The sequence below is a fragment of the Rattus norvegicus genome, chromosome 2, assembly GCF_036323735.1.
Source record: "Rattus norvegicus strain BN/NHsdMcwi chromosome 2, GRCr8, whole genome shotgun sequence".
NCBI lineage: Eukaryota > Metazoa > Chordata > Mammalia > Rodentia > Muridae > Rattus > Rattus norvegicus.
The window spans coordinates 176,390,105-176,404,064 of NC_086020.1; the positions used below are offsets into that span (position 1 = coordinate 176,390,105).

The window sequence follows — 13,960 nt, forward strand, 5'->3', positions numbered from 1 at the left end:
TAGCAGGACTCTGAGCAGCTCCAGGATGAGGTGACTGAGTGTGAACTGTGGGGTGGCAGACAGGCTCTTAACAAACCCTAGCGACAGGCCAGGCCCCAGCACCCGGAGTCTATGTTTATTTTTTCAACCGTTTGAGCGAGACCCTGGAGTGAAGCCAGAGGGGGTGGGGGGAACTTTTTGAAAGCACGGAAATTTGGTTCCACCCTAAAAAGGAAAGCCATTGGGGGGGGTGGGGACCTGTGGGGCTGTACGAAGACATTCTCAGGGGGCCTTTCTCTAGTCCAGACACCTGGCGTCTCATCCCCTGTTTTTCTTTTTTCTTTTTCTCTTTCCATAACACAGTAACTGGAAATCCAGAGGCCTGGCTTTTTATCTTGTGACTAGCTAGCTACGGAGGAGGGACTGGGGAGTCTGACTGGTCTCACAGAGACCTGTGAGTGGTTCTGAGAGGGCAAAGAGACCATGGAGAGGAGGGAGGTTGTCAGTTTGAGCTGGTCGGAAGGGGAGGGACACCTCCGGAAAGCTGTGGTTACCGAAGTGGGGGAGTTGGTTCTCAGCCACGAACCCTGGATCTCCCTCTTCCCCTCCCCAAGCACACCAGCTGTCTCCTTTCTTTTTATACTGCGATGGAGAGTAGGGGGGCCCACTGGAAATGAGATTATTTGAGGAACATGGTCTTCCCTGCTACCTACGAGGGAGAAGGGTCAGCCCAGAGATCCGCTGCCTTTCCCCACCGCTTTCCTTACTCCTAGATATGTTCACAGAAGGAAGAATTCAAGTGTAACCTGCCCCTTTCTCCTTCCCCGGGCTTAGGATCTCTCCTTCCGCCCTCGATGCTTCCCTTTTCTCTGCATTGTTTCTGTTCTTCCAGGCTGTCTTCTGTTCTCCGCCCCCTCAGTTCTCTCTGCCCTACTTCCTACCTCCTCAAGCCTCAAAGCTGCTCCTTCCATCTTTAGAGCCCCTTATCTCCCCAGCCTACTTTCCTGAGCCCTAACGGTCCTGGCCCACAGAACAAAGCAGGAGCACCATGGGTCTTCCTGAACCCTGTGCCTGATGGGGAGCCGGGAGAGCGGCTGCCTTTGTTCTGAGTACCAGAGAGGTGGCTGGCTTTGTTTGCAGGGCCAGGAGGGCAGAGCTGGGGGAGCCCTGGAGGGAAAGAAGAATCCAGAATTAGTTTGAGAGATTGGAGGAGTTGGGTCCTCTAGGAAGCTGAAGTTTGGAGGCCATCCAAAAAGATCCTAGGGGCCATGGGTGTTCAGGAAAGCACTGAGTTGGGAGAAAGAGGCAAGGCTGGGCACAGGGAGTTTAGACTTAGAGAGGTCATCTAGGGACTGCAAGATGTTTGAGGTGCGCCTAAGAACACCCAGGGGCACCAGAGGAGGTGAAGAAGGGTTTGGTTTCCAGTACTGGAACTGTGACCTTCCATCAGGGAGGGCACGAATCAAACAGTGATTCCCATGTGTGCATGCTTCTTGTATCGGGGGTGTGTCTCTCCGTCAGAGATGCTCAGGGGTGCTCTTTGAAAATTAGTGCTCACCAAGCTCAGTGGACATAAGAAAGCAGTTCCCATTTTAAAGTTCAGCTTCTGTGTTGTTGTAAGCTCTGAGTGAATTGGTCATGGTTTCTGGAGCTGGTAGAGAAACGGCTGAGAAAGTGCTGGCTAGACCCTTCTGGGTTTGTTTGTGTCTCCTTAGGGAGGTGGGGGGAGGGCTGCCGGCAGCAGCTACCCCCTCCTAACTCAGCTGGCCTGCCTTGTGCCAGGAGGGCAGGGAGTCTGGCACAGCTATTGTTTGCCTGTACAAATGCCCGTCTGTCTGCGTTTTTCTTGCCTTCTCCCTCTTGGCCCGACAGGTGTGGCTGGGAGGGGAGCAGGCTGGGGTCCAGGGTAACTGGGTCTCAGAGTCTCTGGCTGGATTTTATTGCCTATGGCTTAAGTGCCCCTTTTTCTGCATCACCAGGAGCTGCCCAATCCCAAGTCCAGTGGTTTGCCATCCTTCATTAAGCAGAGGTTTTCTAAGTGCCTTTGTGTATTCCATGATGGCCTTCTCTTTTGTGTCTGGCTGTAGTTTTAGTGTCTGCATTTGTCTACCTTCTCTCAGCTTCCAGTCTTTTCCTTGGAGCGTCTGAAGGAGCAGGGCCTCCCACAGACCATCCAAAGTCCTCCTCCTGGACTCACATCAGGAATCTTCTCTCTCTTCATTCTCCAGACTCATAGATGTCCCCTTGTGGAATTGAAACCGAGTTTGCAAGCTCTGTCCTGCTCAACAACAGCCCTTCCCTTTACATCCAGTGACCCTGTGTCTCAGCTGTCCAGGGCGGAGCCACAGGCTTTCAGTCGCAGTGGGCTCCTTCAAGAGTCCTCTGGCTGTGGAGTCTTAAGAAAGAGGCTGAGGCCAATCTCTCACAATCAGTGATGATTGTGAATACCACACGATTCTCCCAGAGGCTTTGGTATGGAGAGAGGAAGGCGGCGAGAACTGGGAGAGCCACTCTGACTCATCCAGAGGAGCCCAGGAAGCCAGAGCCTAGTTTTGCCTTTATGTGAATCATTGTTTTCTCTTAGCCTAGGGCACAAGATGGCGAGACCTTGTCTCCCCACAGTGGCCAAGGTTTGGTGTGAGAATGGAAGGAGGTTTTGGGTTGACATCCTGACCCCTAGGGTAGGGCTCAGTCAGAGGGAGTAGGAGATCCCACTCTGGAGTGCTCCAGGAGGAGGCAAAGGAAGGACTGGAAAGGGGACAGAAGTTCCTATGGTTCTCCTAAGCAGTAAAGGGTGTCCCCAGAGCAGGGATGCTACCGGAGACCCTGTCTTTCTTTATTTTTTATCTCCATTTCCCAACACACGTTGGGTGCCTGCTGTACATGAATGAGGCTTTTGGGTCTTGGGATGAAAGTTGGCCTTGAACTCCTGATTCTTCTGCCCCCCCCCCCACCCCAAGCACTGGAACTACAGAGTATGGCAAAACACCCAAATCTGTTCAGTTTGATATTCAATTATCCCACATGTACCATTAGCCTGGATAGTGTCCGTGAGCAGGGAAGACTTCTGAGATCTGTGAAGAAGAAGCAGGAGGACATCCAGAGCTGGACAGCAGAGGGTTGGGTCAAGCAGAAAGGGCTCTGAGCCTTGAGGTAGATGTTTGGACTGAGGAATGACAAGTCTTTCTTGCCCCTGTGGTACTAGGTTTTAATGTAGGGCTTCACATCTATTAGACCCTTGAACCCTGGGCAACATCCCCTGCCCGTTTAGACATTTTCTTTTAATTGTGTCTTGCTAAGTTGCTCAGGTTGGCTTTGAACTGACCAGCCTTGCACCTCAGCCTTCCCAGTACCTGGGCTTCCTGGTGTGTACATCACCCCTAGCTATGATTGCTCCCTTCCTGGACATACTGTGGCATGGGGGACGCGAAGAGCTGTTCTGCTTGCTGTGTGTAAATGGGAGACAGTGAATCAAACCAGCCCACCCCCCACCCTCCCAGTAAGCAGTTCCCATGTTATTCCATTTTCCACAGCTTGAGCCCTGGGGCGGGCTCAGTACAGCCATCTCTGGGACAATAGTGCTAGGCCGTGCCAGGGCTGCTCGCTGCTGGCCGGTGGTGCTGGGATGTGCTGTTGCTACTGTGGCTGCTGCCCTCTGCTTGACCACCTAGAGCAGGGGTCACTTGGAGAGAGGGTGAGTGTTGATAGGTGGAAGGCAAGAACCAGAGACCTGGGGTCTAAATGGGCAGTGGTGCAAGGAGGCAAAGGGCTATTAGGGCCCTTTCTGGCCCCAGTCCCTTGGCCACTCCCTGTAGAATTGTCCAGGGAGGTAATACAGAGAGGTAATGCTATGTGGTAAGAGCCTATTGCAGCTTTAGAATGTGTCTGTAAGCACACTGTTCTTTCTGGAGTGGCCCTGGCCAGGCAAGTTGTTCTGGTGACTGCTATTCTCCTTTTTCTTGCTTGTTTTTAATTAAATTGTCATAACTATTCATACTCTAGATTGGTGTCCTAGAGAAGCAGGAGAGGGCAGACGTGGAGAGAGAGAAAGGGGGGGGAGGGAGGGAAAGAGAGAGAGAGAGAGAGAGAGAGAGAGAGAGAGAGAGAGATATGTGGGGGGGGGGATGGAGAGAGAACAAGTGCATATGGTAAGGGATATTTAGGCTTGGCCTTTGAAGTCCAAGAGGGTGAGCTGGTGACTTTGATCTAAAAGCAATTAAAGAGCTGTACTTTCCCACAAGACAGCTAGAATGCAGAGCAATGGGAAACTTTTCTAGTGATTCAGGTAGATAGGATCCACTAGAGCAGAGGATGCTGAAGTGGCCCACACTAGAGTCTGCTAATGAGGAGTGTCTCTTAGCAGAGGAGGAGTCAGCCACAGGGACAGGGAGGGAGGAGGACCATCCATTAGAGGAGTAGATGCATGGCTGAGAGAATGTAAGGCATGGAGGAAGAGTGTCTATGCCAAGAGCAGGGGACAGGAGAGAGGACCAAGATAAGGAGAGAAGAGAGCAGTCAGGATAAAGAGATGAGCCCATGCCTGCAAGTCCTGTACTTTGGTGGCTGAGGCAGGAGGACTATCTTTAGTTCAAGGATAGACAGGGCTACATAGACCCTGTCTCAAAACAAAATAAAACAAAAAATTATCAAACAAAACCCCAAAAGTACAGCAGGGGGAGAAAGGAAAAACACATGGCTGAGGTGGAAAGGAGTGAAGCAAAGAACAAAGGAGGTTATCTCCTTCTAGATCACTGGGCTCTGTCACCCTCAGGCTACCCCAAGGCCCAGGCACTGTGGTCTGTTGCTCTCCAACCTACCCCAAAGCCCAGGACATTGTGGTCCATTGCTCTCGGACCACCTCAAGGCCCAGGGCACTGTGGTCTGTTGCTCTTGGGTCACCCCAAGGCCCAGGGCACTGTGGTCTGTTGCTCTCTGGCCCCTGGACTGTTGACTCAGCACCTTTATACTTCCCTTTTTCTCATCCTCCTCCTCTGACTGCCAGTGTGGTTAGTGGCATCAGCAGGACTGCTTATCTAGGCCCAGGCTGAACGTTTTTTACTGAATTGTGACGTTCTGTCCTAGGGTCCCAGCCAGTGTCCTCAACTTGGGGCTCCTACTCTCAGCCTCAGCCACCTGCACGGTGTCCTTGTCCCCTAACATCTTTTTTTTCCCTTCGAGACAAGACTTCTCTATGTAGCCTTGGCTGTCCTGGAATTCATCATGTAGACCAGGCTGGCCTTGAACTTATCATGTAGACCAGGCTAGCCTTAAAGGCTGAGATCCACCAGGCTCTGCCTCCCAAATGCTAGGTTTAAAGGCGAGCTTCACTCCTGCCTGACTTGTCCTCTAACACCTCTAATTAATTAGAACTAAATACTTTAGATAGAGGGTCTCACTGTGAAACTCTGACTGGCTTGGAATTTGCTATGTAGGCAAGGGTGGCCTCAGACTCAGAGATCTGCCTGCCTCTCCTCCTGAGAGCTGGGATTAGAGCCATGCCCCACTGTACCAGTTACCCTGCCCTTTCTAATTTACTGGCTCGGTGTGCCATGGTTTGAATGTGGGTGTCAGTTCCGTTCTGCCGTGCGGAGCCTGGGGATTGACCTGGGCTTGTCAGGTGCCTTTGCTTTTCTGTCTGCTCTCTTCTAAGCTTCCTGTTTGTTTGTTTTTTCTTTTGGTCATGGTGGTGGTGTTGTGAGAGGGCCTTACATCACTATACAGCCAAGGATGCCCTTGAACTCCCAAGCTTCCTGCCTCTACTGCCTCAGTGCCGCTTGTGTGTGTCTGAGTGTGTGCAGTGCGCGAGCACGCTGTTGTTTCGCCACAGTTGTTCTGTAGTCCGGGCTTGCTGCCTTAGTCTCCCAAGTGCAGAGTTAACAGGCCTGGGCTGCCATAGCCGATGTTGCCTTTTCATCTTTTCTGGCTCTTGGAGCTTGGGGAGGAACGTAAAAAAGAACTCAAGGACTCTTAGAGAAGCTGGAGGAAGTAAGGGAAAGCTTGAAGGCAAAGGTAAACATACCCCAGGGGGCAAGAAGGTACTCAATAGTGCTGAGATCCGGGGTTCAGGGGTATGCTCGGGTACCTGAGACACGCGCGCGTGCACGCACACACATACACACATACACACGCACACACACGCACACATGCATACACACACGTATACACATGCGCACACAGACACACGTGCACACACACGCGCACGCACACACGCACACATGCACACATGCATACACAATGCATACACACGCATACACACGTGCACACACACATGCACACACAGACACACACGCACGCACACACGCATACACACATGCACACACACACAGACACACACGTGCACACACAGACACACACACGTGCACACACATATACACACATGCGCACACATGCGCACACACACAGACACAGGCACATGTGCACGCACACGCGCACACACAGACACACGCACACACTCACACATGTGCGAGCGTGCACACACACACACACACACACACACACGCATACACACACACTGCCAGCAAGGGATCTTTTAGGCTTTGGCCGAGTGTAAGTAGAAGAGTTAGAGTAGGGGTCCTGACCTTTGAGTTGATGGTGTCTACAGAGCCATTCTCCCTCCTGTCCCCCCAGCCAGTCTAATGAGGGGATCTCCTGCTTTGCCATCCCTGCTCCCCCATGACTGCTTAGAAGACAGCAGCTCCAACACCCGTTGTCATGGTTATGTGAGGAGCTAACTCCCATAGATTGGAAAGCGCTGGTGAGCTGGCACCCTCTCTCTGTGCATCTTCCCCCAGCACAGCACAGAGAAAGCGCACAGCAGCCCGGGGGCGAGCAGAGCTAAGGCTGGAAGGTGGAGTGAGGACGCAGAGCTCTAGAGCTAGGGAGATGAGTGGTAACAGGAGGCAACCCAGTCGCCGGGGTCAGGTAGGTCAGAGGCCTAGCAGCCTTTGGGACTGACTGCCCAGGGCCTGGTCGTGCCTGGACAGCCGTCTCGGACACCCGTGCATAGCGGCTTGTGCTTTAGCAGTTGTTGTCACTCCAGCCTCTCTCTAGGCAAGCATTTCTCCCATGCCTCTGCTTTCAGCCTGTTTCTCTGGACGCCAGGTACCTGGGTGTCTCCCAGCCTCACTTCTGTCTCTCGACCTTTCCAGACCCGGGAAAAGGAGAAGATGAAGGAAGCTAAAGATGCCCGCTATACCAACGGCCACCTCTTCACCACCATCTCGGTCTCCGGCATGACTATGTGCTATGCCTGTAACAAGAGCATTACAGCCAAGGAAGCCCTCATTTGTCCCAGTAAGTTTTCGGTCCCAAAGGTCACCTAGACTTGGTTACCATCAACCCTAGTTCTTCCGTCTGCCCTTCCCACCCTGCATCCTTAAAGGGACTCTATTTTCTGGATCCCAGCTGGGCTTGCTCCGTGCTCAGGTGCTTGGTCTCCTGCTGCCCTTCCTCACACTGGGTGGTGGCTATTGGAATGTGGCATAAGCTGGTTGGTCTCTTGGGTGTGGGGTGACAGAGGCTGTTGTTACTCTCAGGCAGCTGTCACTTGCTTGGGTATCCCCCTCGCTCCCTGAACAGCTGCTGACAGTTCGGGGAACTGCCTGGAGAAGGAGCAGGAATGTGTGTTATGAACCAGGGTGGGAGTGGAGGGACGATGCCAGCCTTGCAGCTGCCTCTGCCCATCTCCCTGGACAGTTCAGACTTGAGGATCCCTTGCCCCTGCCTTTCTGTCGCATGTGAGCAGAACAGAAGTCTGCTGATTCAAGGACAAGCTGGGGCTGTTCAGCAGAGATCTGTGTGATGAAGGGAAGGACTCAAAACTCCTAATCGAGCCTATGTCTAGCCCTTTTCCTGTCCCAGGGTAGCCCCTTACCCAGGGAGCATAGAGGAATTTCTACCTCCTATAGGATACCGGTGCAGAGGGCTCCATCTCCGCCCTGCCCCACCCCCACCCCCATGCCTTCCCCTGAGTAGATGAGGGTATTGTAGCTTGATGCTGACCAGCACGACTCAGCTGTAGCCTCCCAATCCCTTTGGGACATTTCAAAGGAACCCCAGAAAGAACCAGTGAGGCCTGCCCCCCTACTTCTTTACCACTTGATTTAGAGCCAAAAGGACGAGGAGGTAACCCCAATCTAGATCCCTCTAGAGTCCTGGCAAAATACTCAATCCGGAAGCTTGTTGCCAGGGGAACTGGGGAGGTGGGTAGCACTATTTTGAGAGCAGGTGGAAAGCGGAGGCTTGATCCAGAGACACTAGGTGTTGGGGGTAGGAGCAGGGAGCTCCAAGGGGTGGGCACTGCCATAGCCCAGCTTCCGTCGGTCCCTTCTGCTCCACCCTATTTGCCTTGTATTTGTGGAAGTGAGCACGGTGTTGGGCATTGTCTGCCTGAGTTAGCAGAGTTTCCTGTGGTGTTTTGGGGCGGGGTGGGGGTGGGAGCTTTGGAGCCGAGGACACATCAGGAAGGGAACAGCCATGGTCCCCAGTCCAGGCTCAGCTACTCCTTTTTCCTTTGCTACTTCATGGAGAGGTGGGGTGATGGGGGTGGGGGAGAAGCAGATGGAGTGTGGGAGCTGTAGTTTGCCTTACTGGGGAACAGAACTTCCCGGGCCTACAAGGGAGAAGGCCCCCAGAATGGAGTTAATGCAGAAGGCTGCCAAGATGGGAAAGGGAAGGACCACCGGTCCCGACTTTGAGGCAATAAGCAGAAGCCGCTGGCATATGTGTGGAAGAGTTTTGGATCTGAGCGCATCTAAGTGTAATTCCTAGCTCTCTGCCAGCCGGGTGACCCAGGTTAGCAAGCAGCATTCAGACCAGACTCTTCATCTGCGAAATGAGCATTGAGTGGAGTGAGTAGGGAGCTTTTCTCAGGGACCAAGGTGCGTTCTGGCCCTGTCAGCTTCTGGTCTTGGGAGTCCCTATGGTCATCTTCAGTGTTGTCTCATTTGTGCATTCTGCTCCTCCCAAGCAGAAGACACCCTTCTTCCCTCTGGTCCTCCAGGCCGTAGGTTTTCCCAACCTTCTGCATCATCCACACCAGACCCCTCTCACTTCAGTTCCTGCTTGAAGGAAGAGGGGGGTTGGGGGAGCAGTAGGCATGTGATAATGGCCAACAACTCTGGGAAGCCAGGAGAGCGTCTGCAGGACATATGGCCTGGGAAGTTGAGTGTTTACATGTGGGTGTGTCACCCCCTGTGCCACCCCAGCCCTCCCTTCACCCTCTCTACCCTACCCTCTTAGCATGTAACGTGACCATCCACAACCGCTGTAAGGACACGCTGGCCAACTGTACCAAGGTCAAGCAGAAGGTGAGATGGCAGGGTGGGCAGAGGGCTTTCGGGGAGGGCAGTGCCATAGCTGCGGGCCTTTCCACTCATTCCCTACCCTATGCCCCTCTCCTTGCCATGCGGCATTCCAGACCTACGTAAGCATTGCCCTGCAACGTGAGTTTACCCATCCCGATGCCCTTAACTGCAGGGTTAGCTTTCTCTCCAAGAGGGCAGCCGCCAGATCCTGGTTTGTCCTTGGTCTTTGGGTGATGGCTCTCTCTCTCTCTTGCTCTGTCTCACAGCAACAGAAAGCTGCACTGCTGAGGAACAACACTGCCTTGCAGTCCGTCTCTCTCCGAAGTAAGAGTGAGTAATAGGGAAGTCACAGGACCACCAAGCCCTGAGCCCATGGGCTCTGCTGCCCCCCTCAGGTCATACCCACATACACAGCTCCTTTTAAGTGGATGTGCCTTGGGTGGGAGTGGCATAAGGGATTGGGCTTAGTATCTAGACAGGCTAGTCCAAATAGAGATGAGGGACAAGGATGGCTGGTTACTTGAGCCGTGCCACATCCTGTTATGACAGCCATTTATCGGTATTTCGTTTGGGGATTCAGTTCCTTCTTACCAGCTTGGATCACCGCAGACAGACAGGTCTTGCATTTCTGGCCTTCAGTTTGCGTATAGGCTTATCTGGAAGAACATATAAGGGCAGCTCTTAATTCATGACAGAGGCTTGCACAATGGACAGTGGCATTATCTTGATGGGTTTTTGCCAATTTTCTTTGACTCTAAGGAACTGAGGACAGGCCCGACAGTCCACCTTGGTTCTACTTGAGGAACCTGGGAGAGCAAAGGGCCAAGGAATTAAATTTTCTTCTGCTTGGCCTCCTTCCTTACAGCAACCACCAGAGAGCGGCCAACGTCTGCCATCTACCCTTCCGATAGCTTCCGGCAGTCCCTCCTGGGTTCTCGTCGTGGCCTGTCCTCCTTGTCTTTGGCCAAAAGTGTTTCCACTACCAACATTGCTGGGTGAGCTTCTGTTTGGGGAAGAGGGGGCCTGGCAGGAGAGAGTACAAAGCCCTCGAGAGCGCTCTTTTTTTCCCTGAGTTCAGAACTGGAGACAGATATGAGAAAGATAAGTCTGAGCACAGAGTAGCTATGCCTAGGAGCCCAACCTTGGGTCCCAACCTGGGAAGGGACCTCCTGCCCGAGTTGGGGTGATGCAGACGGCCTCCACTTCCTTCAGACATTTCAATGATGAGTCTCCTCTGGGGCTGCGTCAGATCCTCTCCCAGTCCACAGACTCCCTCAACATGCGGAACCGAACCCTGTCCGTGGAGTCCCTTATTGATGAAGGTGAGCAGACCTGGCCTTGGGGAGAAGTGTGTTGGCAAGATGGCGGTGTGAGAAGCCTGGGATGGGGAGGGAGACGATCCAGGGACGGGAGAGCTGGGCTCTGAGGTGCCGCCTGCACTGCTGCGTGCGCAGGTGTAGAAGTGTTCTACAACGAGCTCATGAGTGACTTTGAGATGGACGAGAAGGACTTCGAGGCGGATTCATGGAGCCTTGCTGTGGACAGCAGCTTCCTGCAACAGCATAAAAAGGAGGTGATGAAGAAGCAAGATGTCATCTACGGTACGCCAAGGGCACTTTGGTCCCCTGTCCCTTTCTTGTTAACCAGGGTATGCCAACGGCTCTGCTTACCTGTGTCGTTTCCCTGTCACCTACCTGTCGGGACACCCTCATCTCATCCTTGACCTCCATGTACCCAGCTGGCACCAGCTTGTCCCTGTGCACCTACTTCTTGGTGCTGTTGGGATTTTTTTATTTTCTATTTAAGAGATAAGAGTCTCACCATGGAGGCCAGGCTGTTCTCAAACTCTCCATCCTCCTGCCTCAGCCCCCAGAGTTCTGAGATTATGAGTACGTACTACCGTACCCAGCTTCCAAGGCCCCACTTATATTTCTTCTTCAACTCAGTCCTCAGTCTTCATTCTGCCTCCCCCATGCCCAACACTGTGCCAGGAACTGGGAAACCTACACCCCTAATACACAGGACTCTTGCTCTAAAATAGTCTACTGCTTGAAGTGCTTGGAGACTGTGTTATGTTTTATTTATAGTTTAATTCCATGATGATCAGAGAACATATTCTGTGTGATTTTAATTTCTCTTTCTTACATTTTTTTACCCCGAGACAGTGTCTGTCTTTTTTTTTTTTCTTTCTTTTTTTCGGAGCTGGGGACCGAACCCAGGGCCTTGCGCTTGCTAGGCAAGTGCTCTACCACTGAGCTAAATCCCCAACCCCTAGTCTACTGCTTGAAATGACAAGGAAGTGGTCTGAGTTGACAGCGGCACAAGCATTAATTTGGAAGAGATTCTCTAGGGCCCCATGAGTTGTGCCTGAGGTAGAGTACAGAGGGGACCCATGTTCCTTTGTCTCGCAGAGCTGATCCAGACCGAGCTGCACCATGTGAGAACCTTGAAGATTATGACCCGCCTCTTCCGCACTGGGATGCTGGAAGAGTTGCAGATGGAGCCAGAAGTGGTCCAGGGACTGTTCCCCTGTGTGGACGAGCTTAGTGACATTCACACACGTTTCCTTAGTCAGCTTTTGGAACGGCGGCGCCAGGCCCTGTGTCCAGGCAGCACCCGGAACTTTGTCATCCATCGTTTGGGTGACTTGCTCATCAGCCAGGTAGGAGAAGACACACGTGAACCTGTCTGTGAATGCACAGTTCTGGGAGTTGGTTCTTTCCCCTCATGCGAGGTTTGAATTCAGGTTGTCAGAAGTGCTTTTACTTGCTGAGCCATCTTGCTGGCCAAGGAGTAAACAGTTCTTACCTCCAAGCAAACTCTGGTGGCCAGAAGGAAGCAAAGCAGGGAACAGCTGGAGAGGAGGAAGCTAACAGAAGGCCAGGGGTGTGCTGAGGGCTGCGGTGCGGCTCTGTAGGAAGTGCTGACCTAGTCTTGCTCTCCTGGCTTCCAGTTCTCAGGTTCCAACGCTGAGCAGATGCGCAAGACTTACTCAGAGTTCTGCAGCCGCCACACCAAGGCCTTAAAGCTCTATAAGGAGCTGTACGCTCGAGACAAACGCTTCCAACAGTTCATCCGGGTGAGCAAGCTTCTCCAAGCCCAAGTCCAAGCCCAGCCTTCTCATGGCTCAAACCCAAACTCTCCCAGGGTAGCATATGGGAGCTGTGTCCTCATAGAGGGCAGTCCCTCAACACCCTTGTGAACTGTGCCCCTAGATATCTTTCATTTGTCGAGACATGGTCTCTCTGTGCTGCCCTGGCTGTCATGAAACTCACTGTGTAGATGCGGCTGGCCTAAAACCTCAGAGATCTATCTCCCTTCCTGTACTGCTATTAAAGGCATCTCTTAAATCAACAGTCACCCCTTACTGGGCAAGAGGATGTTGGTCTAGTTTTCATGCCATCATTGGTTTGCTTGTCACCACAGACCTGTGACATTCTGTTACTCATTTCCGAGAAGCTGTCTGCCTAGACCAACATGGGGCGGATACCAGGGTGGGCCAGCCTCAGAGCCTGGACTCCAGTCTTTCTGTCCCCTTAGTCTTTCATCTTCCGTTACAGAAAATGACCCGCTCTGCTGTGCTGAAGCGGCATGGGGTTCAGGAGTGCATTCTCCTGGTAACTCAGCGGATTACCAAATACCCAGTGCTCATCAACAGGATCCTGCAGAATTCCCATGGTGAGGAAGAGCATGGGGGCAGGGCCTGCCTGGGGACATCCAGGGGAAGAAGCAGGATTGGTGGGGAGCAGTGAGCAGGCTCAGGTAGAGTTGGGTTGGAGTGGTACTGGTTAAACTATCTCTCACTCTGGACATCTGGTACCAGGGATTGAAGAGGAGTACCAAGACTTGGCAGCAGCCCTAGGGCTAGTAAAGGAGTTGTTGTCCAATGTGGACCAGGATGTACACGAGCTGGAGAAAGAGGCCCGCCTTCAGGAGATTTACAACCGAATGGATCCTCGGGCTCAGACCCCTGTTCCTGGCAAGGGCCCCTTCGGCCGAGATGAACTTTTGCGGAGAAAACTTATCCATGATGGCTGCCTGCTCTGGAAGACAGCCACAGGCCGCTTTAAAGGTCAGTGGTCCTATTCTGTATGAGTTGCAGCCACCTTTTTTTTAAAGTACACAGTAGTAGCTGTCTTCAGACACACCAGAAGAGGGCATCAGATTGCATTACAGATGGTTGTGAGCCCACCATGTGGTTGCTGGGATTTGAACTCAGGACCTCTGGAAGAGCAGTCAGTGCTCTTAACCACTGAGCCATCTCTCCAGTCCCCATAGGGACTATTTTTACAGCCTTTCACCAAGGGTGAGAATCAGAGGGAAACCTAGTGCTGAAGAGGCACAAACTTCGGCCAGAATCGCAACAGAAATGCATCTAGGAGACCCAGAGTGAGAATTGAACACTGGGGAAGGACTGAGAGGCTGAAGAATGGAGATGGGACTACAGGGCAGTGTTGGGGTGGGGGTGGGGATGGGAGTGTCAGGGTGCACTATCCCAGGCTCACCTTTTAGAATTTATCTACAGTTAAAATCCTTGCCCCTAAATCAGGACAAGAAAATAACACCCCTAAACCTCGGTTTTAGAGGTGAAGGGTGGGGGGTACCCGAAGCCAGAGCCCATACACAATCACATCTATGCTGTGAAATTCCTACCCCTAGGGCTTGCGTCCTGTTAG

At 52.6% G+C, this 13,960-nt stretch overlaps 1 protein-coding gene across 11 annotated transcripts in view; it reads left to right on the plus strand.

Annotated features, from left to right (window-relative positions):
- The window catches only part of Arhgef2 (Rho/Rac guanine nucleotide exchange factor 2), a 57,270-nt gene that overhangs the window by 31,196 nt on the left and 12,114 nt on the right, over window positions 1-13,960 (plus strand). For 6 of the 11 annotated variants that reach the window (XM_006232643.5, XM_039102312.2, XM_006232646.5 and 3 more), the window contains 10 exons: window positions 7,128-7,272; window positions 9,220-9,287; window positions 9,551-9,614; window positions 10,150-10,279; window positions 10,497-10,606; window positions 10,739-10,885; window positions 11,696-11,946; window positions 12,238-12,363; window positions 12,845-12,962; window positions 13,108-13,356. In XM_006232643.5, the coding sequence (XP_006232705.1) occupies window positions 7,128-7,272; window positions 9,220-9,287; window positions 9,551-9,614; window positions 10,150-10,279; window positions 10,497-10,606; window positions 10,739-10,885; window positions 11,696-11,946; window positions 12,238-12,363; window positions 12,845-12,962; window positions 13,108-13,356 (1,408 nt within the window). Of the gene's footprint in view, window positions 1-278; window positions 3,674-4,055; window positions 6,901-7,127; window positions 7,273-9,219; window positions 9,288-9,550; window positions 9,615-10,149; window positions 10,280-10,496; window positions 10,607-10,738; window positions 10,886-11,695; window positions 11,947-12,237; window positions 12,364-12,844; window positions 12,963-13,107; window positions 13,357-13,960 lie in introns of those variants that run through there. The other 5 variants (XM_017590882.3, XM_063281840.1, XM_063281842.1 and 2 more) reach the window with 3 other exon arrangements.